Source organism: Netta rufina, assembly GCF_964035555.1.
Source record: "Netta rufina genome assembly, chromosome: 2".
NCBI classification, from domain to species: Eukaryota; Metazoa; Chordata; class Aves; order Anseriformes; family Anatidae; genus Netta; species Netta rufina.
This window is the reverse complement of record NC_140124.1, coordinates 62,151,787-62,170,243: the sequence shown is the minus strand read 5'-3', so window position 1 is coordinate 62,170,243 and position 18,457 is coordinate 62,151,787. Positions and strand designations below refer to the sequence as shown.

The 18,457-nt window shown below is 34.0% G+C and overlaps 1 protein-coding gene across 1 annotated transcript in view; it reads left to right on the top strand.

Moving 5' to 3' along the window:
* Positions 1-17,413, top strand: part of DPY19L1 (dpy-19 like C-mannosyltransferase 1) — a 50,533-nt gene extending 33,120 nt beyond the window's left edge. Inside the window, exons 14-23 of the mRNA XM_084307007.1 lie at positions 1,853-1,933; positions 2,714-2,815; positions 3,579-3,650; positions 4,206-4,255; positions 5,265-5,289; positions 6,450-6,569; positions 12,349-12,523; positions 13,379-13,478; positions 14,416-14,541; positions 15,578-17,413. Coding sequence (XP_084163133.1) covers positions 1,853-1,933; positions 2,714-2,815; positions 3,579-3,650; positions 4,206-4,255; positions 5,265-5,289; positions 6,450-6,569; positions 12,349-12,523; positions 13,379-13,478; positions 14,416-14,541; positions 15,578-15,734 — 1,008 coding nt within the window. The 3' untranslated portion in view covers positions 15,735-17,413. The remainder of the gene's footprint in view (positions 1-1,852; positions 1,934-2,713; positions 2,816-3,578; positions 3,651-4,205; positions 4,256-5,264; positions 5,290-6,449; positions 6,570-12,348; positions 12,524-13,378; positions 13,479-14,415; positions 14,542-15,577) is intronic.
* Positions 17,414-18,457: the final 1,044 nt, after the last annotated feature.

Below are 18,457 nucleotides of genomic sequence, written 5' to 3'. Positions count from 1 at the left end.
TGAAATAATGTCCAAATGTGGAGGAAACCCCCAAAACTCTGACAAATAAAATATGACACTGTAGAAAATGTGAGAAACAACTTGCTGCTTAAGACACAACAATAACTTGTAAAGATGTCTTTAATGGGAGACTACGAAGACTATCCAGGTGCTTAAGACCATTCTCATTAAAATGAATGGTAACCTCTTACCAAAACTAGATGAAATTCATACAGTTATTATACAGGCATTAGAATATAAAGGCATTAAAATGAAAAAAATAAAAGTAAAACAAACTGCATTGCGTGTGTAACTTGTCAATGTAACTAGTTACCTGTGGTATCAGGGAATTAGGAAAGTAGACAGATCTTGTGTCAGGTTTTTGAAAAATGAGATCCAAGACATTTGTGGAACTACAGACCAGTAAGTCCAACTTTGTAGAAGAATAAACAGATGAATAAAGTTGTTAAAGATACTTGTACATGTGATATAACAAAAGATAGGTCCAATGCAGCCTCTCTAAAGGAAGTCATGCCTGGCAAATGTATTTGACTTCTTTGAAGGCTCTAGATAAGGGTGTATGGGTGAATGTAATGCACTTGAATTTCAGAAACCTTTTGGGGAAGATATCTAATGGGAACTGTAAAAGAAAATAAGCTCCATGTGATAAGGTGTGAATGTTAGAAGGTAAGAAACAAGTGGTGGGATTAAATGGTAAGATTTCAAAAGAAGACCACCGCCACCCAAACTATATGTATAAAATATTTTAACCTAAAGAAGCAGAAAAAAATTGGTATTCCTTGGTATTCTCTGAATACATCAGTGAATTTCTGAGCAGGCATCCAAAAGGGAAGTAAATAATTATTAATAATTATAAGTAAGTAATTATTAATAAAGAGTTGCTAAATAGCACAAATTTTAAAATAGGTTAGAATTCTACATCTTGGAAGGTGGAGGTAAGCATAACAAGGCTAGTGAGTAGAAACAGGTTACAATGACAGTTTATTTGGTGCTCCTTCTGTTAGCAGCAGTAAATTTATAAGAGAATTATTATATTGTGGAAGCAAAAAATAAAGCGTCAGTAAAAGGATTAGGTAACTCTCGGGCATTTGGGTTAATTTTCAGTCATTAAACATGATGATTGAATACAACCCATAGTCACATAAATATCATGGTTACGTTAGGGTAAAGACCAGTTTGCATGTTTTTATTATATTCTCTCTGAATGTATGTGCTGCTGGTCCCTGTCATGTGCATGGTGCTGAGCCAGGCTTTCCTACTCAGCTGGGCTTGTTTTATAAGGAACTAAGTAAAGTGAGATTGCCTAGAATTTTCTCCTTTCTAGTAGTTTTAGTTACACTTCATAAACATAGTATGTAACCGTTTCTATCTCCTTGAAGTTCTATTTTGAGATTATCTTGAAAAGGTACTATAAATCAGCAAATTCCTTCAAAGGTTTGGATTAGTGGGGTAGTACAACCTGATAATTACAGAGAGGCTGTTGGTGGAAAATAATCGTGGTACACCACTGTATGCAAAACAGATGGAATTGACGGTTTGGCTGCCCCGTTTAACGTTTACTTTGGTACATCCTCTGCTACAATGTCATGTGCAGTGATACAGCCAAAATAACAGTTAATCCAAAAATATTTCAGTTGAAGTAAGGGAGGGGGAAAAAAAAAAGAAAACAAAACATAAAACCATCCAATGTGTTCAAATTTCAGAAGTGTAATGGGTTAGAAATGATTGTATATCTTGGTGATAACGTAAAGTTTTGAGCTAGTCACTAAATTTAGTAATCTTTCTGAAAAAGTACAGTTTTATTTAAAAGTTTGCTGAGACATGTTTATTTAATTCCAAATGTATTTTTAAGGTCATCCAAGGATGTGCCTGGTTATTTGGGACAGTCACCTTGAAATACCTAACTTCTTTAGCATTTGGAATAGCTGATGATGTAAGTCTTCTTTCTCTTATGCAAGTATATGGTGTCTTTTAAAAATATTTTGCCTTAATACTTTGATTTCAGTCTCTTATTGATATATTTTCCCGAGATTCCAAGACTTCTTTTGCAGAAATGGGAATGGGCTTGTGTATTTGCTTTCTCATTCAATATGAAGACTTTGGGCTGTTATGACCTAAGTTTGTGAAAAGACCAATGTGTGTACTGTTGAGTTAATAAATGCTCTGTGTTTGTTATGAAATTTGGCTTTATAGAGCTCTGTTTATTTTTGGTATCTTTTACCTACATCTTTGTTTTATTTACTCCGTTTCTTCAGTCAGTTTCTTCTGAAACTCATTTTTAAGGCAACTCTGAAATGCTTGTTGTAACTAGGACTCCTAATTGCACTTCAGTGCTTTTACTACTAAACTACATTCTTTAAACCCTGTCTATGTAGATGCTGCACACCTAAATGTAGGGGCAAGAGGTGGGAAGCTCATATCTTAAAATGTGCATATGCAAACTGTACTCTTGTTCAACCCAGTTGCAGTGATAACATCCCTTTTCTGCTGCTTTCTGCTTTTTCTTTTGTCTATTCTGTTATGATCAAGTATGTCATTTAATCTACTCAAATACATTTTTGGTGCATTTATAACATTATTATAAATTATATAATCTTCTGTTTTAATTTTTAAATATATATATATAAATATATATATTTAAACTACTTGTTTGCAGAAAACAGTTTTTTTCTTACTGCAGCTCTTTTTTTTTTTTTTTTGTATTTCCTACCAGGCTCATATAGGTAATATATTAAAATCTAAATTTATTGGCTACAAGGATTTTGATACATTAATGTATACCTGTGCTGCAGAGTTTGACTTCATGGAAAAAGAGGTAATCTGATCAAATTAGATGTTTATGGAAAAGGGAGCTTTTTGATTTATCTCCATTTATAACTTGAAACATATGTGAGCCATAACATACTACTGCCATCATAAGAATTCTTTCTCTTTTAAGTTCCAAGTGCTTACTGATGAAGTTAGAGATGTTAATGAACTTCAGCTAAATTTAAATGATTTTATTGCTTTTAAATTTGCTAAAACTAAAAGTATTATGATTTCATATATAAGAAGCATGCTTGCTTTATTAAAAGAAATGCTTGTTCAGGGCTATATGAAAGATCAAAGTTCTGCAAAATTAACATTTTGTGTCTGTCAGTAACGGATGCTAAGTAGAGGGAAAATGTGGTGAGAGCCACGAAGATGAGGTGGATTTAGTTTACGGAAAAGTTTTGAGGTTTCCATGTGTGTTCTTAGTAGACTTTTCTAGTTCATCAGTGTCTAAATATGTGTTCAGAATACTTATAGATTAGTCAACCCAGAACACTCAAATTCTTTTGAGATATCATCTACCTCAAGTCTCTGGGTAGTTTGCCAAAGAGAGGGGAATAATTATGTAATGACCCTAGTATGAAGACCTCTAGTGAGATTGCTGGGTGGAGTTTAAATTTCAGTTTCTTTTAGCTTGTTTTGTTCTTGTTGTATGTTTATATTTGTTTCACTTGAGGAAAAACTCCGTATATTATTTTCTTCAAAATGAACATTGATGTAACACTGGCTGACTGGAAAGCAATTAATACATTTTATTTCGATTGTAGACTCCAGTTAGATACACAAAGACTCTACTACTACCAGTTGTTCTGGTGGTTTTGGGAGTAATTATCAAAAAGGTACGTAATTTAGTGAGTCACCTTTACCTTGAATTTACTTTTTTCATTTTTTTAAGGGACCAGTATTTATTTTGAGACAGGAAAAAGTTAAAATACTTATATAATATAGTTTAAAATAAGTATAAAATACTTATATAATATAGTTTGTCAAAAATATTTGTATACAGTTCTGTATTTCCTTTACATAAGTTTTTATGAAGCTCTGGTCCTGTGTCAGTGAGAAAACTTGCTTTGACCTTAAGCACCAAAAAAAATTCTGTCACTTAGCTGATGAGTACTATAACTAAAGTTTACAACTGTTTTTGTAAATTTGATTATGTATAGTTTGTGTGAAAACAACTTACAGTTTACACAAGAACAGATGGGATAACTGCTAACTGCCTGGCTAATTAAACATCCTCAGAAAGAATTTTTAGCTAAAGTACTGTGTGCCTTTATATTAGCATTATCTGAAAACGAGATACTCAGGTGTAATTTAATCTAATAAATGTTGGAAATGCTCTATAATGCTTTTGAAAATTTATTCATAATTTTGTTGGCTTCTGTGTTCTTCAGGCAATTAAATATCTTAGGTGGACTTTATCTCATACAGGCCAATATGAAAGGTAATTATTCTTTTTGAATGTCAAACTGATCTTCCTGCTGGAAGTTCATTTGATTTGACATACACTAAATAGCTACATTATGTTGATCCTTTTTGAAGGGTAAATTATGTAACTGAATGGCTTGGATGTACTATTTGTGGTATTTTTATAGACTGTCTAAGTTTATCTGCTGAACTTAGTTTTAGACACCCTAGTCCCCGCCCCCACAAATATTCTATTTCATCATTTATTTTTCTGCTTTATTCCTAAAGCACAGTATTTACTCATGTGTCTATTCACTTTTCTCCTATAAACAGTGAACACAAACTGTTTCTTCCCCATTATTTTTTTCCAGATTATAAAAATACTTGGATTTCATCTTTAGAAGAGGATCCCAGCTGTATTAGTTTTATTTTCTAAACGTCTATAATACGTGCTCTGCCTGTTACAGGCATTTGGCATCACTTCTTAAAATGCTTAAGGGCAGTGAATTTGGCCAATTGCATGTCATTTCCCTAACCAGGGAAATCTTTTTGATTCCATTTTTTGGTCACTAGTCTGCAGTAATATCTGCTTTCCATAGTCTTAATGGCATATATCAAAATTAAAAAAAAATAAAATAAAAATTGGTGCATTTTTTTTTTCAAATGTATACCTCATTTTCACTGTACTCGCATTTATATTTCCTTCTGAGAAGCCAAAACCAACCTGAGTAAATGGCTGACTTCTTTGGTAACAGTTCTTTGCCTCTGTTATGTTAATGAAGTTTCATTCTCTAAATAAACTGTTCAACTGTTCTATATATGAAATAATTCATGAAAGTGATTAAAAAAACTGCTAAAAATAATTTTCAGATATCCCAAGTAGACATAGGGATGGAGGATAGTTACTGATTTGCAGTATATTTAAAAGCTTGTTAGAGAGAAAAAAAAATCTATACAGGCGCTGACTCTTGCTTACTGTAAAGTAAAACTGCTGCATCTATATGATAGAAACAAATCATGATTTTTTCCTTTTTTTCTTTATTCAGAGAGGAACGTTTTAACCAGGGTGAGGTAAGATATTTTTTTCTGCATAATTTTATTCATATTCAATACTGATGCTGATAGATGGTTTATTTGCTAATTATTTGCATCTTTTATTCCATTGTGTTGCCAAAATAACTCTGGAATGCTGAACAAAAAATAATGCTAATTAATGGTGGGGTGGCAGTGCAGGATAGGAGTCTTTTGGGCTTTTGCTGTACCAGTGCAGAAAGGCACTGATTGCAAAAATGCCTCTGTGATTTACCACAGCACTTCCACAGGTGATGTAGATTCATTGTTAGGAGGGCTGAACTACATCTCTGATGCTTTCTAACCATTTTGTTTCTAACAAGTTGCCTGTGGTAGTGTGAGTAGCAGAGATTATAGAATCGTTTAAATCATTTAGGTTGGAAAAGACTTCCACTAAGATCATCTGGTCCAACCTTTAACCTAGCGTTGACAAGTCCACCTTTAAACCATGTCACTAAGCTACGGTACACATCTTTTGAAGACCTCCAGGGGTGGTAACTCAACTACTTCTCTGGGCAGCCTGTTCCAATACTTTGGAACAGTGAAGATTTTTTTCCTAATATCCAATCTAAACTTCCCTTGGCACAGCTTAGGGTCATTTCCTCTTGTTTTATTGCTTGGTGCTTGGGAAAAGAGACTGATCCCCATCTCACTTACAGCCTCCTTTAAGGTTATTGTAGAGCACGATACAGAGTAGATACATGATACAGATGTAGAGTCTCCCCTTAGTCTCCTTTTCTCCAGGTTAGATGACTTTATCTGCTTCTTCCATCTCATATGTAAGTATTTAAGTATTAGACAAGGTATTAGCAAGGTCTCTTCACTTCTATAAAGAAATAATATGACAAATTTTGCCTGTTTCTGTCTGCGTTTCAGAATCTTTTGAAGAGCTAGCCATTTATCAAATTCCTTTCAAATTCCTATCAAATTATTGTTAATGTTTCTCCTGTTGTTCCATAATTTGACAGACCAGACACACTTTAGAAAAAAGATGACAAAGTTCTGTTCACTATCTGAAATGTGAAGATCTTTACGTTCACTTTGACTCTTTTTCAGAGAAACTTGTTATTTAAGCTATACTGAAAATGAAGTTGTAGTTTTGAGAGAAATTAAAAGTATGTAAATATAATTGCTTGTGGTTTTGTTTGTTTATTTTGCAGGTGGTATACCATGCATTGCAGCTGTTGGCATACAGTGTCCTAGCGATTTTAATCATGAGGCTAAAGTTGTTTTTGACACCACACCTGTGTGTTATGGCTTCCTTGGTGTGTTCAAAACAGGTAAGATTTAGTGCTGCAGCTATCTCACTATTACCTTTATATTTATTCTAAATCAAATTTGTGTCATTGCTGAATCTGAGTATCACAGTTAAAAATAAACTAAATTAAGTTGCCTGTCTAAAAATATAATTACATATTCCTTTTTCCCCTCACCCTAAATAAAATAAGCATCCTGTTTTATGCAACTTGTCCATCTGCATTACTATACAAATTAGTATTCTTTGTATTGAACTTGAGCATGAGGAGACATACAATAATTTTATTTTACTAGTACTGTTGCAAATTATCAGCTATTGATTTTATCCAGAACAGTGTTTGAATTAGTTTATGTTGTGTTTTGACAGCTCTTTTGAGCTTACAGCCTTGCAGGTATTCTTCCCAAAAATGTGATTTTAAGTAGTCTTTCATCTTGAAAATATTGTAGCCTTAAAAATCAAAAGCCATGTGCCTAACTCAGTGTACTGGGTTTGGCTGGGATGTTAACTTTTCCTGCAGCAGCCCATACAGTGCTGTGCTCTGCAGTTGTAGCTAGAACAGCAGTGGTATCACACCAGTGCTGTGTCTGCTGCTGAGCAGTGCTGGCACAGCATCAGGACTCTCTCTAACCCTCCTAGGGGGTGGGCAAAAAAGTGAAAAAAGAACATCACTGGGACAGCTGACCTAAACCAACCAAAAGGATATTCCATACCATGTGGTGTCACACAGCAATAAAAGGTGGAAAAAGGAAGATGAGGGGAGGGGTGGGCTCTCGTGAAAATGTCCGTCCTCCCAAACACCGGCTACAGGCATTGAGGCCCTGCTTCAAGGATGTGGTCAAGCATTGCTCATTTGTGGGAAGTAATTTCTTTCCTCTGCACTTCCACACAGACTTGACTTTTTTTTTCTTCCCTTTCCTCTTCCCTTTTCCCCTTTCACTTTTTTCCCTTTAGTTAAATTAATTATTTTCATATATATTTATTATATTTATTTAAATTATCTATTGCATATCTATGCATTATCTATTGATTATATAAATATATAAATATATAAATATATAATATTTAATTAATATATATTAATACACAATTATATAATTAATAATAATCTTTCCTTAATAATTATTTTTTCCCTTTAATTAAATTATCTTGATCTCAACCCATGAGTTGTTCTTTCCTTTACTACTTTCCCTCCTCTTCTAACGAGGGGATGAGAGAGCGGTTGTGAGGGGAGTTCAGTTGCCTAGCACGGTAAAACCACCACACTCAGATGTATTTTTTCTAGGCTGAAATCAACCATAAAATAAAATGGTTTTTTTTTTTTTTTTTTTCTGGATTTTAAATGTCTTAGAATTGCCTTTGTGTATTGGTATCCATGTTTTTGAGAAGTGAGCTTGATTGAATCTGTATCCAGGTAGCTGCTTTAGAAGCTTTGCAATTGTGGCAAAAGGGAAGTGGATAGGAAGGTGGCTTGAAAACTGTGAGAGGCTGGGCCCAGAGAGTGGTGATTAAGAGAGATGAAGTGGGACTGGAGTTCAGTAACTGGTGCTGTACCCCAGGGTCAGTGTTTGGTCCAATACTGTTCAATACCTTCATTAATGGTCTGGATGATGAGGCAGAGTTTGCTGATGGTACAAAACTGGGAGGAGTGGCTGGTACATCAGTTGGGTGTGTTGCCATCCAGAGGGACCTCAGCAGGCTGGAGGAATGGGCTGGCGGGAACCTCATGCAGTTCTACAAGAGGAACTGCGAAGTCCTGCACGTGAAAAGGAACAACCCCAGGCATCAGTACGTGCTGGGAGCTAAACAGCTGGGAAGCAGCTTTGCAGAAAGGGACCTGGGGATTCTGGTGGACACCAAGCTGAACATGAGCCAGCAGTGTACCCTTGCTGAAACGGAAACTAATAGTATCTTGGGCCACATTAGGAAGAGCATTGCTAGCAGGTCGAGACATGATCCTTCACCTCTACTCAGCACTGTTGAGGCCATGCCTGGAGTGCTGGGTCCAGTTCTGGGCTCCCCGGTACAAGAGGGACATAGAACTACTGGACAATATCCAACAAAGGTCCATTAAGATGATGAAAGGCCTGGAACATCTCTCTTCCAAGGAAAGGCTAAGAGAAGTGGGGCTATTCAGCCTGAAGAAGAAAAGGCTTAGGGGGAATCTTACCAATAAATACATACTTAAATATATATATATAATATTGCATGTGTATATGCTCACAGCTGAATGGAGATGTGCAGAGAGGATGGAGCTGCTGTTTTCAGTGGTGTTCTGTGATAGAACAAGAGGCAGTGGGCACACACAGAAAGACAGTAGGTTCTGTCTCAACATGAAAAAAAACACTTTTTCACTATAAGGGTGACTGAGCAGGGCACAGGTTGCTCAGAGAGGCTGTGGAGTTTCTATTCTTGGAGTTACTCAGAAGTAGCCTAGACATGGTACTTGGCAACATGCTTTAGATGGTCCTACTTGAGCAGCTGGTTTGGACTAGATAACCTTCAGAAATCCCTTCAAACCTCATCCATTCTGCACTTCTGTGGGAAGCGTCATTCACATAAAGTATTCTACAGGAGAGAGTTAAAGGTTATGATTAATGTTGAGCTGGACTTAAAAAGAAAACATGTTAAGGAGTTGAGCACTGTGAGTGCTAAGAACTGTTATGAACATAATGCAAATGAAAGGAAAGGAAAAGAATGTTTGACAGAGTGGGAAGAGCAGTGGTTGGGGAAGACAACCAGGATGTTAATTTAAAAAAAAAAAAAAAAAAGTTAGTTTTGAAAAGTAAGATAAACAAAAATAGTCTATTTTTTTTCTGTTGTGATTTCTAGATAGCATCTACAATATAAATAAATTCTGTCCAAAATTAATTTGTTCTTAATTATTATTGCTTTATTTGTGTGTTTTACTAGAAGAAAATCAATGGGCTTTTCTGCTGTGTTGTTATTGAAACCTCTTACAAAAGGGGATGAAGTTTAAAACTTGAAATATTTCATTATTTTGTGCCACAGGCCTCAAAGACCTCTTACTCTTAGAGAACTGAAAATCAATAAAATTTGAACTACTCTTTTTATTGCATGTAGAGAAATAATTTCTGAAAAGTAGGAAAAAAGTACCTTGCAACTGGTAATGACTGAAAGATGAGCTGCCAGGAGGCTGATAGGTAGCCAGTATGTGGCTTCCTTTGCCTTTTTTTTTTTTAATCATAAGTTAATTGTTATTGCAGTGAATATCTTCATTTGGTGCCTTTTCTTTCTTTTTAAACACCTGACTAATGACACCACAGTAATTCCTCCTGGATCATGGTGTTTTTTTGTTTAGTGTTGCAAATAAGATCATCATTCTAGTTAATGAAATCTGGTGCTTCTAGTAATCATTATGTTTTAGATCTTAGAGGATGCCTCACATTATCCCTGTGTACGTTTTGGAAGAAGGACACATTCAAAGTATTTTACCACAATTCTGTTTTCTTTTCAGGTTGTATAAATTTTCTAGGATTTAGTTTAGGTCACTGACTTTAGTCCAGTAGAAAGGATAGTGTTTAAAAAGAGAGATGGGAGAGAACAAAAAGAAGCAGAATACATTTTGCCTTGCACTCAACTGCAGCTTGGCTCTTTAGTTGTTCTGCTGTTGTTTCGTGTGGTTGTAAAGTGAGCCTAAGATTCTCAGGAACCTGCCAATCCAAACGATCACCTGCTCCAGGAGCTGTCCCTTTTGGACTGGACTAGCTCATGTCCAGTGACTTGATCTTCTTTGAAGCATCCTGAAGGCATAGTTGGTTTGAAAGAAATAGGCCTTGAATTATAAGAAAGTTAAGGCTTTAAACTGCTGTAGTTTATATGTTTTTTTGGTACAGAAGGAGGTAAATGACAGTCTGCCACATGTGACAAGGCCTGTAATTATCCTGGCCCTGTCTTGGGCCTTAGGAGAAGTCCATACCCCTGTTCAAGAGTACCCCGCTTTAGGTGAACAAGGGATGTAAAAATAAAAATACTTTTCTACATAGCAATTTATATTGCTATGTAGAAAAGTATTTTTAGTATATTGCTTTAAAAATAGTATATTGCTTTAGTATAGTATAGTATACTAATAGTATACTATAGTATAGTAGTATAATAGTATATTGCAAAATAGTATACTAGTATAATAGTATATTGTATAATAGTATATTGCAAAAAATAGTATACTAGTATAATAGTATATTGCAAAAGTATATTGCTTTAAAATACTTTTCTCTTATTAGCAATCAGTCAGCCTGAGATGGACGTTTGTGAAAACAACAAAAACAAGCAGAAGACAAGACATAGTCTGTAAATGGGAGAGTATGTTGTATTCTTTCAGACGATTGCATGCATCTGTGTATTCTCTAGTACCTCAGTGATGCACCTTGTGGCACCTGATGGGCAATAAAAATGTTACTGTTTGCTTGCATTTCCTCTTTCTGTTAGGAGGAATTAATTATTCCACTCAGGGTGAAATTTTGAAAGCAAAGAAAAATACCTGGAGAGACTTCATAATGTGTTTATTTAGCAAAAATAAGCTTTAAAACACATTTGCATCAATGTAATAAATGACATGAGGAACAGCATCCTGTAAAAAGAAATGCTTTGTACTGTGTATATGTTCAGTCTTTCTGGGCTCTGTATGTGAACAAAATGGTGGCAAATACAGATACTTAAAACATTACTGAGGTTTTTCCAGAGGGTGATAGGAATGTGGTTTGAAAAAACATGGATCTTGATAAGGAAAGTACAAAGTTCTAACATGTTCTTGAACTGAGACTTTTGCGGTTGTTGGTGAAAAGGGAAGTTTGTTCATGTAGAATGGCACACAAATGAATTCATTTTGCTTCATCTTTCCAGACCTACACAGCAGTCAGGCATATTTGGTACATGAAGTTTCCCTGGATAGTGCTGTTTTTTGATAGTGTTTAGCAAGTATTTGAGGATGAGAGTAGAGTACAGTGCATTTTTGGGGAGGTGGCTTGGGAGATCTAAATCTAAAATATTTCAGGGATAATTTGCAATAAAAATAACATACACTACTGCATTGGTGTAGTCAGTCTAGTAGGAAACTTACTGTGAAACTTTATTTCATACTTTAACATTAAAAAAGTACATTGACTGCATGTTTGATATTTTTGAAATCTAGTGTCTTCCAGTTAACAGTAGTTTAAATAGTTTATACATGTTTGTCTGATTGAAGGTTTAGTTCAAATATGGATGAGTTGAAGTGTTTTTGCTCAAACTAAACTTGAACATAGCAAATTTGGTACTACTTAACTACCCATTTTACCTATTTGAGTATTTGCTTAAAGCCTCCAGCATCCAATCTGTAGGGAAAAATGCAAGGGCTAGCTTTTCCAGCTCAAGAAAGAGAAGGATAGGATATAAAGTAACATTAGCCTTCTAACTCCAAATTCTGCTTTTCTGCTGTATTTTCAGAATTTTGCAGTACTGGGTGTACTTATTGATTTAAGTAGGAGAAAAAATACTGTATAAGTATAGTTAGCATTATTTAATTGTTTCTGCCTGCAGAATTTGACATTTGAACTAGAACTTTAAAAGCTGCATTAATGTCAATTCTCATATTTTGTTGTATTATGAATAAATGCACAACATTAGGTAAACATAAATACTTAATGATGGATGAGGTCTCACTGAAGTTTAGCGGAGAAGCAATAGCAGAGGTGTTGCATACTGTAATACAGGTTAACTTCCTTATAGAGAAGTAAAAGTTAGTTGTTCTACATAAAAAAATTACAGAATTGTCATCTAGGAATTAATCAATTCTTGCATTTCAGTTATTTGGATGGCTCTTCTGTAAAATCCAGCCCAAAACATTGGTCTTTGCTATTTTAGCATTGATGGCAATAGAAGGATCAGCAAACCTCCAAACTCAGTGGAACATCATGGGAGAATTTAGCAATTTGCCACAGGAAGAACTTCTAGAGTGGATACAAGTCAGTACCAGACAAGGTATAGTATTTAATAGCATATGATGTTCCCCATTTACTGTGAGATATAACTATAGAACTTAATATGAGAAAATAACTGAAGAGGTATTGCTACTATCTGTGCCTTGGGACTATCCAAAAAACAACAACAACTTTTCCACATAGAAGCTGTCTCAAATGAAAAAATTATATATATACAAAAAGTTAGTTAGACTCCAGCCTACCAGCTTGGAGGTTCTGGCCACTGGAGTAGTGTATCTGCAGCAAAACTGCTTTTACAAAGTCCAATTAAAGCAGGTTTTCACTTGCATAACTGGTTCTGTGTGTGTGTCCATGCTTATCATTTGGCTAGAAGAGAATTCAAAGTGGCTGTGTTGTGCTTGCTCCTGCTCTTTTACGGAAGAGAACAGAAGTGTCAGAAAACTATTTGGGACCAGAATAGTTACCTTTTTGGCAAGAAAATATACATTCAGGCCAAAGAGGACTGACATTCTGTTGCTCATCTAACAGTGGTATTAGAAGTGACAAATGAAAAAAAAACACAAAAAACAAGACATTCTCATAATGAATACATTACACATTCCAGAAAAATAAGATGTATTAAAGATAAGATTAATAGTAAGGTATTAAAACTCTGTTCTTAGATGTTCAGTTATATTAATGACATATATTGAGGTCAAGGTTTAAAAAAAAAAAAAAGTGATTTTGTGCATATCATGTGGGTGCCACATAAGGCTTTTTCAAAAGAAGTAAGTACCTTTTCCTCTTCACACTTTGTTTTTCTATTATAGGATTACTGTTTTAGGTATTTGAAGATTTGTTCTGTTTTTACTACTTGATTCATAATTTAAAAAATACCTTTCATTCTGTTTTTCAGATGCTGTTTTTGCAGGAGCAATGCCTACAATGGCAAGTGTTAAATTGTCCACGCTTCGTCCTATTGTAAATCATCCTCACTATGAAGATGCAGGATTAAGGTAACTATCAAAGTTGAGTATTTAAACATTTTTTTCCCTTAATACTCTTAATGTTGATAATATAAAGTAAGAAAGGCATTATGTAATATAGAAAAGTTGGTTAAAATACCCATAAAATTTTAAGTCAGATTGAAAACATGCAGTAGTTCTTCAGGAACTTCTTCTTGTGTTCATCAGAGGGGATATATTGCAGGATAGATGTGACTTCAAACTTGCATACCAAAAAAGAAAACAACAAGGTAAAGAGAAATAAGAAGAGGAGTAAATATTCATTTTACATGGCTCATGTCCTTAATTCTGTATCTGACATTAAGTACAAACAGATAGGACAGGGCATGTTTGGGGAAAATATTCTGGAGATGATACAGTATCAGAAAATGAGCAGGAGTTAATAAATAACGCCATGCTCTCTGCAATGAAAGGAGAATATTACTGGATGTTACAAACGGGATCATGTTGAGCAAGTGATGATTTTGTTAGATTCAGTATGCAGACCTCAGAGTGAACATCTGGTCTTGCATTGTGCATTTTAAAAAGCCCAACCAAGGGCAAAGAGTATGACCTTTTGCAGAGGGACTGGGCAGATAATTTCTTCTGATCACCTCTAGTCCAGACAAGTTCATTTTGATGTCTTTGCATCTACCATTGAGTATTACATTTGAAATGCATCATTTTGACGTTTTTACATTTTCTGTTCAAAGTAACCATGGATCTTGTGGCAAAGTTGTTTCCTGCTACAGAAAAATAAAAAGAGCTCTATATTTATTGTTCTGGGAACATTACATTTGTGAAGGAATCATCATATTAAAGCAAATGTCACTGAAATTAAACTACAGTAAAAGTAAAAAAACAAAAACAAAACAAAACAAAAAAAAACCACCTTACATTTCCATCCTGTGTTGTTTAGCTTACTTTTATCATATTTCTCTTTTTGAAGGGCCAGAACTAAAGTAGTATATTCCATGTACAGTCGAAAACCTGCAAAAGAAGTGAAAAGAGAATTAATAAAATTAGGAGTGAATTACTACATTCTAGAAGAGTCATTGTGCATAAGCAGAAAAAAGTGAGTAATCTCTTTCTCACAAGAATGATATACCAGTCAAATATGTAGTCCGAGATCAAACAGTAGCTTTGAAATATTGATCTATACTTTATTAAAAGTGCCCATAATTCATTTTTCTCCAGCTTCTCCATCTATTAATAAGTATGATCAACTTTATTGATGTTAGTAACTTTTTGGTCTTTGTGTGCACCTGAAAAGCTGTGTTCTTTGTATTTTAAAATTTGACTGTGAATTACAGCAGTTTGCAAAGGAAAAAAAGAAATTATTCTGTAATGGTAAGAAGAGATGTGTGCATGCACTAAAAGCCAAATATGATTAAAAGGTGCAGAGTAGAAGATAGTTTGAGTACCAGAGTATCATGGCCATTGGTTGTCACTGAAAAAATTGTCATATTTAGACTGTCCATAAGAAAAAAATGATGTCATTTTTCTTAATTTCTGTTTTGAGCCTTTAAGACATCATCTAAATGGAGTCATTTCATTTTTATTCTAAATACAAAGAAATTCAAGTTATTACATTTCTTTAGTATTATCTTCACCAAATTTAGGAAGTTTTTCAGTGATACCACCGCTGAAAGATAAGTGTACAGGGAATTATTAGTGGTTGTGTGCCTTAATAAAAAAGCAAGGAGGTAATACTTTTTTAAAGGTGTCTTATTTTTCTTTAAAAATGTCAAGAGTGCGTCACCCTTCATTTTATAGAAAGCTTTAAGGGTCTGTGGTGATGTATGTTGTATAATGTGAATTGTTTTGCCATATATGCTGCCTCTTCTGAATTAATTGTTATTAATTACATAACTACAAAAACGACCACATTTTATACATTATAAATACTTTTTATTGAATTACTAACATATTTATTGATATTGTAATCCGATAATTTTTAGTATAAGTACAAACTTCAAATAGAAGGCACAGTCAAGTATTCATAGAAAAGTTTATAAAATTGAGTTCAGCAAGCTAAATGCTTTTTTTTTTTTTTTTTTTTTTTCTGGTGGAATTTCTTTATCTCTCTTTTCATTTTATTTTTTTTTTAGGCCTGGTTGCAGTATGCCAGAAATTTGGGATGTGGAAGATCCCGCTAATAGCGGCAGAATTCCTTTATGTACCCTGATGAGCAAGGATTCCAGGCCATATTTCATCACAGTATTTGAAAATAGCAATTACAGAGTCTTGAAGATTCCATATGAGTAACATTTCAATGCAAAGAACCATCAGTCTTTCAGCTTTTTAAACAAGTAACTGTAAGAATTCTAAATCAGAAATACCTTTTTTACTAGACTTAAAATGGAAAAATGTGTATCTTATTTTTTACCATTTTAAGTGAATTCTGATTATAGAAATATCTTAAACCTAACAGTTTGGATTTCTATTTCAGGGTCAGTCCCTTGAGATTTGCTATGCAAATGATTATATGTTTGCACATTTTATTGAACACTGATCCAAAAGGAGTTAAAATCTATGGAAAGTAACTCCATTCTCAAAACCAATGATATTGTGAAATGGGACTGTCAGAATGTCTTAGCAAAGCAAGTTTGTTTAAAGCTTTGGTGCTAGCAGCTTGGAACAAAGGAATGGTGCATCTGGCATCACATTTCTCATGTTGCTTTTATTACCCATTTTATTATTCTGGACAAGGTGATACTTACTAGAAATTCTCTTAAGTCGCATAGTTTCACTAGTCATGTCTGAGAGAAGTACATTTTTTGTGTGAGAGAATTAAGAACATTGGTCATTTTGGATCACTTAGCACATGCTTTTAAGCTTGCTTTTGAAATGGAAAACTTTGTAAGCGAACATGAAACTTTGTTATTTAGGTGCATGTTCTTGAAACCTTATTGATATTAAAAATGAAGACTAATAAGTGTAATATTTGGAGCGAGCAATAGTTTAGCTTTTCCGTGTCCAAGGGTTTTTAGCATTCTTATGCGTTCAGAATAAGCTGGCATAATACAAATGGAATTTTTAAGAGAAAATGCTTTATTCAGGAAAAATCTGTAATAGCCTTAGAAACATACTAAAATAAATCCTTCACTGCCTTAACTAGACCTTCAGCGCCTAACTTGATAAGAACTTATTTTCAAAATTTATGCCCCATTTTCTTTTTCCCTGTATTAGATCCTGCCTGGATTTTATCATCAGCATTAAAGAAAAATGAAATTTAACCCAGTTGTGATATGAGTATAGCCAAACAGTTGGGTGGGTGTAATTTCTCCAACAGTATTAGACTGGTTCTTCAGTTTTATGTCATCTTGGCATCACACTAACGTTATAGGTAATATAGGACTTAAAGAATTCATTTCCCAGGATACCTAGTACAAGGACATTCTTCAGTCGTTTAACTGATATAGAATTTTTGTATATTTATTGTTATGGGAAAATATCACAGTAATGGTGATTCTACAGTTCAAGGTTTATAAAGTCTCGTGTTTCTCTATATCATTCATTCTTGGCTTGTTTATGTTTTTTTGTTGTTGTTGTTGTTCATGCATCAGTCTATTGACATGACTGGTCTTTTACAACTCTAAGAGCATCTAATAATATTAGATGCTATATGAATGGTATCTACCATATGTATAACAGGAGCAATTAAATGGGAACCTCTGATAAAGTAGTAGTGTAACAGCTGATCAGTATTCTGAGTCGTCTTATTTTTTTAAAATCCATTTTATTGAGAGGGTGAGGGAGAATGGCTGAAAATGCGTTAGCTTTTTAACTTTTACAGAATAAATTTTGGAAAAATTTATATAAGGAAAATATCAAAAACAAAAAAAAGGGCTTTTGGGAAGTCACTTTTTAAAATACTAATTGAATTCAAGGAAGCCGGAAAAAAAAATCTTTATATAAACATTGTGACTAGTGTTCCAGCACAAAAAGGTACTGTATTTTTATGCAATTTATGCCAACTGTTGATGTGTACTTATATGTGGTTAAATAAAAAAGAAAAAGATGGAAGTTGTTCTCATGTTTCTAATGGATAATACATTTCTACTTTTAAGTATTAAAATGAAGTTTAATACAGTTGCCACAGCAGATATAACTGAAGCTGAACCCTGAACTAAACAGTACAAGGAGATGTTTCAGATAATTAGAACAAACTCAACTCATCTCTTTCCAGCCTCCAGGTTATTTGGAATATTGCTACAGGTAAATATGAAAAGACAGCGAGAAAATGTCACATAATATTTTACACCCAAAGTGAACCTGGAAGGCAATTCAAAATGGTGCTTTTTCTAAATTTCTAAACTCAGGTAATCCAGAGTGAAACCCAACTACAGGTAGACTGAAGAAACATTTAAAAGTTAATGTTCAGAGATGTACTTCAGTAACAATGTGCCTTATTTGATGAGGAGGCTGTTAGTGAGTACATGGCCAGACTGTTCCAGTGACGTTTTTTTGTAAATTTTCATCTAATGTTGAGTGCCATTGTACTGACAGCCTCTGTGAACCAGTCTTAAAACTAAATAAATATTTCCATCTTATGTTAAGATGATAAAATCTAGTAAAGGAAATATATATATGTATATATGTGTATATATATATATATATTTATTTTTTTTTTAAGTAAAAAAATAAAAAAAAAAATATGTGATTGTGGGGAAGAAACATGAATTCATGAATTGGGTGCATCCTGTCATTATTTTCTGGTTATCTCAGTAATTTGTTCTCAATTCTAGGGAAAAGAACTTAAATAATTCTACAATTTACACATAGGAGCTCCATGTTAACATTATGCATTGAACCAGAAAATGGAAGTCTGAAATATCTTAACTGTCACTGAAGTTGCTTTTCAGTTTGCAAGATCCTGATCAACAATAGTGTAACTGAAGCTCATTTTTAAATATGTGCTGTCCTTGACATAACTTAGGTACGTAATTGGAATGTTACAGTGCCTGAAAACAGTTTCAGTGGATTAC